The following is an 8,236-nucleotide window of genomic DNA, read 5'->3' as shown; positions in this document are numbered from 1 at the left end:
ATTATTGGGCACCTGTCTGCTTAAACCTTTAGGGGCCCAAAGTCTGCCTTGGGGCCTTGAGGGGCCAGATGTTCTGAGAGCTGTGGCCCTCTCAGTCTCCAACAATATGAAGGTCAATTAGTCTTTAACTAATGGCAGCGCGTGACATGGACTGGTGGTGTCCTGGTTCTGATATAGGGCAGATGTTCACTATGACTAGCACGGTGATCCACTCCATATGGTTGCCACTTGTCCGTGGGCCTTTTCACAGCACAGACCTTTTGAACCCGCTTTAGTCATCAGTTCTCTTTTTTACCCCTCTGTAAAAACACGTCCTAAATCCAATCACCTAGCCTTTCTAAAGGGGATGATGTTGATTTAATGGGAATCTGTGGTGGCAGTAGCAAGCGGACGACCCATAACATAAGCCCCTGCTGTCAGTACATCCAGCCAGCCAGCCGGCCGGCCAGCCCTGGGCCCATTTAGGCTCCAAGCTACAGAGGAAACAAGTTGAGGGAGAGCGGGAAGGAGGGAGAGCTAAGATTAGAGAGGGGATTGTTTAGACAAACAATGGTGTCTACCTGATTTTAATCTCGGCTCCAAAAGAGCACAGGGATTGGCAAACTTTAATAAATGAAAGTGCACTCCATAATCGGGATTTGCACAAAGTGCCCCTTTGTGTTAATCTGACATTTTTTACAGCATGCTTTTTGACATCTGTCACAGGGAGGAGTGTTAACCCTCACATTCCCCAGCTGCTTGGAACGAAACAGAACAACCAGGATGATAATACTATATATTTAAAATGGATCTCATCATAGACAATACATCCACAATCCCATATACAGCACGTAATTACTGCCACCATAAGAGTTCAAGGGAGTATCCCAATGTTGAAAAAACAAAGCAAAAGTGGGAGAGCATAACAATGCCTCATTTGTCATACTTCTTTTACATACACTAATTTCTGGACAAACCAATTTTGCTCCAACAGTAACATCACATAATCTGATTTTATAACCTGGTTCAAAAACTGTTTCTTTAAACACTTTCTAAGCAATGTCTTTCACCTTTCCAACTATAATTGTGAGGACGTGCACACCGAACTGCAGTGTCCAGTGAGAGTACATTCTGTGTACCACACACGTTCCATATTAGGAGAAGCTAATATAGCGGAGGTTGTGTAATTACTTTGTGGTTCAAAACGAAAGCTGCATTTCAATAATTAAAGTCCAGGGTATCAGCGCTAAAGCACAATAAAATTGTTTTAAAATCAAGGATTACAACATTAAATCCCACAGGGCCAGATGTGAGCAAGGGAGGAGACACCGCCCACCGACCGACCGGATTCTGGATCAGATTAAGACTAGAGACTATCCCAGTGGGCCATGCTGCCTTTTCCATGTGGATTAGGGGCTTGTGTGGAATCAACATGCTGTAATGCACCGATTAGCTGATATAATCACCTGTAAATACACCTTGTCCAGCGCTCACTACAGCCAGGGCAAGGCAGGATAGCACAGGACCAGCAATCCCTGTAAGTGGATATGTTTGTGTGTGTGTGTGCGTGCGCGCTTACATGCATGCATGTTCCTGCCATGCCTCTGGAAGATCTGCCACACACTTGTGGACCGTGAACATCCCACTATTCAAAGCCTCCGCATGAAAACAATGTGTCTTGTTATGGGAATATGTGGATGCAGCAGTGAAAGGACATGTTTCATATGCTGAGGAGTAGTACTGAGGAAAAGGAAGGAGAGGTTAGTCAGCCAGAAATATATGGTATGATCTCATCATGCATCATGAGTTCATACAGATGTAGGATCTTAAATTGGATCATCCTGTTGCAGGTGAACTTCCCTGCAATGTATTAGATGTTTGTAATTTCCACAAATTTCAGAGACTTGATTTTCCCTTACGAAAAATCCACATAATAATTCACATCGACTGTTGCTGCAGGTTAATTTTCCTGCTGTAGCAAACTGGCTCAAATTAAAAACCTACATCTGTACTGATTCAGCAGGAACTGTCTCTGTAAAGGAATATAAAAGATGATCTTGATTCATAAATAATCCAACACTAGCTTTGTCCCCGATCTGTTTGTGCTTTTGCCTACACCATTGTCATTGTCAAGCATGACAATTCCACATACAGTAAGTGGTTGGCAAGACAGCAGAAACAGACCGGCACCCAGGCTAAAACCACAAATCCAACACTTTCTTCAACCCGTCACACTGTCCAAATGTAAAAAAAACCAGCAACATCAGCCAAACTCTGAAAATACATTCGGAAGCTTTCTGATTGTCATCTTACACATAATAATTCTTATTTCTTCTTTAACATTTAACTAGGCAAATCAGTTAAGAACAAATTATTATTTACAATGACGGCCTCCCCCGGCCAAACCCTGACGACGCTGGGCCAATTGTACGCCACCTAATAAGAGGATCCAGACTTTGTAGTAAATGGTACACCTACCTCAAACGAAGAGGTATTGTGCTATACACAATGAACTCAATTGAAACATGTATGTAGAGATGTAAACATAAGTGAATGAACTCAATTGAAACATGTATGTAGAGATGTAAACATAAGGATCCACCCATTTTAGTCGTTGCTAGATAGCATAAATATCTTGCTTCTCGCTAGTACTAATATTGGTGAAATACAATGATGAAACACCAAAGATTTGTAACGCCATCTGCTGGCAGTTCATAAGAACACTAATGTGATGTTAATGGCTCGTCCAGTAATCTTACTAGGCTATGATTGGACTCCATTTCAGACTTTTAAAGACACAGACCACTCAGTGCTGTTAAATAAGAACATAAAAAAAATCCCTTCTCAAAGCCAGTCAGTGAATCCTCAAACCATGCAACTTTGCTGTTAAAGTGATTCACCCAAATTACCAAATTCCATTCAAGTCATGGGACCGATATTAGCATTTTAGCCATTACGTTCAAAACATCTAAGTGAATTTGTTGAGCTTCACAATAATACTTTCGGATGATTTGGACATGCGCGAAAAAGGCTAATATCGGTCCCATGCTAAAACGTTAGCATTTGGAAACTGTGCCAGGGAAACTAAACCAAACCATGGATTGCTGTCATACCTTGTCCATAGACTGCTTACAGTGTGAGGAAATCAATATAATTTTGTAAATTGGGTACCCAATAGTCAGGTCACTACTCTTTAAAAATGTAAATGTAGAATGTGATATACATTGTGTACTCCACTACACACCAAAGAAACAAGATTATTTGGTCTGATAAAACCAAGATTGAACTCTGACCTGAATGCCAAGCTTCATGTCTGGAGGAAACCTGGCCCCATCCCTATGGTGAAGCAGGGTCGTGGAAGCATCATGCTGTGGGGATGTTTTTCAGCGGCAGGAACATGGGAAAGATGAACGCAGCAAAGTACAGAGAGATCCTTGATGAAAACCTGCTCCAGAGACCTCGGGTCCTTAGACTAGGTGAAGGTTCATCTTTCAACAGGACACCGACCCTAAGCACACAGCCAAAACATTGCATGAGTGGCTTCGGGACAAGTATCAATGTCCTTGAGTTGCCCAGCCAGAGCCCGGACTTGAACTCGATCAAACATTTCTGGAGAGACCTGAAAATAGCTGTGCAGCAACGCTTCCCATCCAACCTGACAGAGCTTGAGAGGTTCTGCTGAGAAGAATTCAAGAAACTCCCCAAATACAGTTGTGCCAAGCTTGTAGCGTAATACCCAAGAAGACTTGAGGCTGTAATCGCTGTCAAAGTGCTTCAACAAAGTACTGAGTAAAGGGTCTGAATACTTTACATTTTTTAATAAATTAGCAATAATTTCTAGAAACCTGTTTTTGCTTGTCATCATGGGGTACTACTGTGTGTAGATTGATGAGGGAATAAAAAACAAACAATTTTAGAATAAGGCTGTCACTTAACAAAATGTGGATAAAGTCAAGGGGTCTGAAAACTTTCAGAATGCACAGTGTATATATTCATTCTGGACTCTGACATTGCTCGTTCTGATATTTCTTAATTCCTGTATTGTTGGGATGTGTGTGTATTGTTTTGTATTACTGCACTGTTGGAGCCAGAAAGATAAGTATTTACCTGCACCTGCAACAACATCTGCAAAATATGTGTACTTGACCAATAACATTTGATGATCATTTTTTATTTGGTAAGACACTTTAGAGACATTCCTGAAAGGGAAAACAAATGGTTTTGGTTCATAGTAGATTCATCATTCCTGATATGAAAAACAAGAAAGAAAATATTAAGACAAAATGTACAAGTCATAAAATCAAAGAATTTATATTTATATATATTTATATATATATATATATATATATATATATATATATATATATATATAAACATAGCAAGCTTAATAAATATTACAAATAAACAAAAACTAGAAGTAAACAAATGTTAAACTATTTAGTTTGGGAAACACTTGACAAGGAGGGTTTTTCGACAACTCATTAAATCATCAATAAGAACAAGCTGCATGTCAGTTAGACCATGTTAGTCTACTATGGTGGTCAATGCTCCCGCCAAATCACTTCTCCTATTAGTGTGGACAGAAAACCATTCAAAGAAAACTCATTCATGAATAATATGCAACACCAAACCATTGTTTTCAGTTTCTAAGTTACTGTACATTAAATAAACACAAAATATCCAATGTCTCAAAAAGTGCTCCAAGCTCATCATGACATGGAATACTTTTTAGTGTAGACTGCTTTTTTACAATCACCACATTCTACCTGCTGCTGTTTGTTCTAATGTAGGCTGCAGGTTGTGAGTGCATGCTCACATCGTTCTACATTGGTGCAGTAATGTTTCCTCAAAACAACTCCATTCCACCCAATAACCAAGGGTTCATCTGAGAATGGAAAACCAGATCATCATCATCTCATAGTTAAATCATACAACCACTATTCATTGAAAAAATGGCTGCAGCAGCCCAGTAGAAAATACAAAGCCCAGAGAATACTCCATGTCTTAAACGCAGCCACTTTGAAAATGTAATAGTTGCCTGTGTACATTTGAAAACACACAACAGTTGATAACATACAGTAATACATTATGTTCTGTTTGTTATGGTTGTTTGAACACTTGTAAGTTAACCTTTAGTTTGACATCTACTGGCTAGTCAGGTCTTTACATCTTTGGGTATGTTGGCATTACTCACAGAGGATGGAAATCATGAAGGAAGTATTTTTGGTTCAGTCAGGAGTTTAGAACAATGTTTCATTCAAACACAGACATAAACCCCCCCCCCCCCCCACACACACACACACACACATAGCAAATTCAAAGTGTGCACTGTGAATGTAAAGTAATTCCCTTTGTGATTCTTCTATTTAACACAAAGATACCATTGTGCAACATGTATTGTTTTGTCAAAAGCGGACCAGGAGGAGTACAAATACCATGACATCCTAAATGCTGCAAATCAACCACCACATTCTAGAGAGCTGGTATTTTTAACCACATTCTAGAGAGCCGTTATTTTCAACCACATTCATGAGAAAAGTTATTTTTAACCACATTCTAGAGAGCTGTTATTTTCAACCACATTCTAGAGAGCCGGTATTTTCAACCACATTCTACAGAGCAGGTATATTTCGGGAACTGTGCACTTTTTTTTTCATAACTTAAGAGTTAAGAGTTTTTGGGCCATCCAAGCCTTTCTTACATCTTCTCTGATCCAGTCCGGTCCATAGCAGAGTGAAGCAGGTAGATCTATGCCTGGACGACCCCTCTTACAGTCTCCTTTAATTGGGTGGCCGGTAGTGTTACCCCACACCAGTAACTGTCCAGTCCACCCAAAGGTCCCACCCACCCAAAGGTCCCAGCCTCGGCTCCCCTCAACGCTATGTCCGTCCGTTTCAAAGTGCAAGCATTTAAATGTCTCTCTGCCTTTCCCCTCGCAATAAACTGAAACCAAATGCAACAGCAAATAATATTCTTATTGTCAGATAGCAAAACTGTGCAGCAGACACTGTCCAACAGGCAATATAAAGGGAAAAGGCATCTGAGAGAGTGCATTTGTGTCAAGGAATTCAGTCCCCTCCACGCAGACACCACCAAGTGTAGTTCCTCTTCATGCTCAGGTGTCACTAGTTGGTTGGTTGTCTGTCAGTGGTTACACCTCCCTAGAAAAACAAAACCACACAACAGAGGTTGATTACCACAAGGACTTTGATATTGAACACAGTAAAACAGATCAAAATAAAGTTTATTAGCCGCGTAAATAGTTTAGCAAGTGTTATAGCGGGTGCAGCGAAATGCTTATGTTACTAGCTCCTAACAATACAGATAGTATCCTAAAACACAACTTTTTATTTTAACTTTGGCTAAAAGAGTTCCTCTGATGCTTGTAATTCGGTAGTGATTTTAGCGCAAATAATCATAGCTTGAATTGTGTTATCTTGGCAGAGACTTCATATAATCAAATACTATAGGCCTACATTTAGAATGACACATGGAAGCCCAAAGACTGGAGTTTATCACAGAGCACTACACTTTACAACAGACGGGAGGTTCAGTACACATCACTGCATTCTGTATCAGAAAGTAGGATGGCCCTCTTTGAAGTCTTGTAGATTGATGCGTTGCTCTCATTGTTTATAAAGCTATTTTACAAAAACTCCCTCTCTACCTAACATAACTAACCTTTAGACGTACGAGCTACTAACTCTGAAAATTCCTTCGGTCTCTACAGAGTCAGGTAAATCAGCTTTAAAATATGATGATTTGGTGCCACTAAGTCATTTCAGATGGCTGATTGAGGACCTTTTTAATGACGAATGTGTTTGTTGTCTATCGTTGTGTTTTGGACCTCTTGAGTTTCATATTGTATTGATCTGTATATTATTTTGCAATACAGGGCTCATCTGTGAAAGAGACTTTGGTCTCAGCATGACTCCCTGTTAATAAAAAGGTTAAATAGAAAAGAGCACTTCCACGTACAGAGATGATACCCAGTATAAAGTGAGCTGTGACTTACGATGCGGTGAGCGTAGAGTTGAGCACTAGGGTGGTGCGTATCCTATAGAGCTGGGCAAGGGTCAGCTTCTTGTGCTGCTGGGCCGGGGACTTTCTGCTTTTGGCCAATGACTGCTCCTCTGGGCCACCGGCTGTCAACGACTTACTGCACTTCCCTTCCTGTCCTCCAGATGGCGCCACCGCCGAGCCGCTACTGTTGGCCAGGCTCCTGCTGCCTTCGCAGGCCTCAGCTGCACCCAGAGCCCTCTTGCGGGCCTCTGCCCTCCTCAGGGTGTCACATAGCTTACTAGAGGGCATGCTCAGGGTGAGGAAGTCATCATCAGTCTGTTCTGAGTCGAGGTCAATCTGAAACAGCCCAGTGAGGTCACGGGCTCGGCCAAGTTCTGATAGGCTTTTACTATGGGCCAGGCAATCCGCCTGTTCTCTCCTGTGTTCTGATTGTTCCTGGACTGTAGGGCTGCGGGTGTGTATCCAGGAGACAGAGACGTTGTCGTGGAAAAGCTGTAGGAGGTTGTCCTCTGAACGGGACTTGATGTTTCGGCTCTGGAAGCAGTGGAGGCGGGGAGTCACCGGGGGGCGTCGCCGAGGCTTCAGAGACTGAACCACTGACAGCTGGGAACAAACAGAGGTTGAATCCTCTTCCTCTCCTCCTTCCTCTACCAGTTCCATTTCCACCTTCTTGTCCAACTTCACACCCACATCGTGGCTCTCCACCTCTCCCTCCTCTTCGGTCTCCTCTCCATCGCTCTGGCCTGGCCGTGTCTGCAGGTCCAGCTCTCTCAAGAGGGACTCTGGGGAGAGGGTACCGTAGGCACTATCCATGGACAGAGAGCGACACTGAGGTTCCAGCTGACCCTCCCCTCCCTCCAGACCCCCCTCCTGCTCTTGCTCAGGGTCCCGGTCTGGGTCCAGGGGGCTAGCAGGGTGGCAGTGCAGGGGCTCAGGGCCAGTAGGTTGGGTAACTAGGCTTTTCTCTAAGGGTCCGCCTGGGTCTGTGTGTGGGGCAGAGGGGTCTGGGTGCCCTCCTAAGTCTTTTCCTATGTCCATGACTGACAGGGTCTCTGTGGAGCCGTCCGAATGACTGGAAGAGAAAGAGAACTAAAAGGTTAGAATGATGAGAATAATTATAACATTAACAATAATGTATAATGTTGACATTAAATCATCTCTGCACAGAACTGATGACCATCTACAGTGTCCTTCTAGTAGTACTTCACTCTTCTGTAGCTAAGTAGTGGTTTGG

General features: G+C 42.4%; 1 protein-coding gene across 3 annotated transcripts in view; it reads right to left on the bottom strand.

The window, feature by feature from the left end:
- Positions 1-4,363: 4,363 nt before the first annotated feature.
- The window catches only part of LOC139416747 (pleckstrin homology domain-containing family G member 5-like), a 113,267-nt gene continuing 109,394 nt past the window's right edge, over positions 4,364-8,236 (bottom strand). For all 3 annotated transcript variants that reach the window (XM_071165785.1, XM_071165784.1, XM_071165786.1), the window contains 2 exons: positions 6,995-8,074; positions 4,364-6,140 (listed from right to left, as the gene is read on the bottom strand). In XM_071165785.1, coding sequence (XP_071021886.1) covers positions 6,131-6,140; positions 6,995-8,074 — 1,090 coding nt within the window. In that variant the 3' untranslated portion in view covers positions 4,364-6,130. The remainder of the gene's footprint in view (positions 6,141-6,994; positions 8,075-8,236) is intronic.

The sequence above is a fragment of the Oncorhynchus clarkii genome, chromosome 9 (genome assembly GCF_045791955.1).
Source record: "Oncorhynchus clarkii lewisi isolate Uvic-CL-2024 chromosome 9, UVic_Ocla_1.0, whole genome shotgun sequence".
In the NCBI taxonomy this organism is placed as follows: domain Eukaryota; kingdom Metazoa; phylum Chordata; class Actinopteri; order Salmoniformes; family Salmonidae; genus Oncorhynchus; species Oncorhynchus clarkii.
This window is presented reverse-complemented; position numbering and strand designations above follow the sequence as displayed.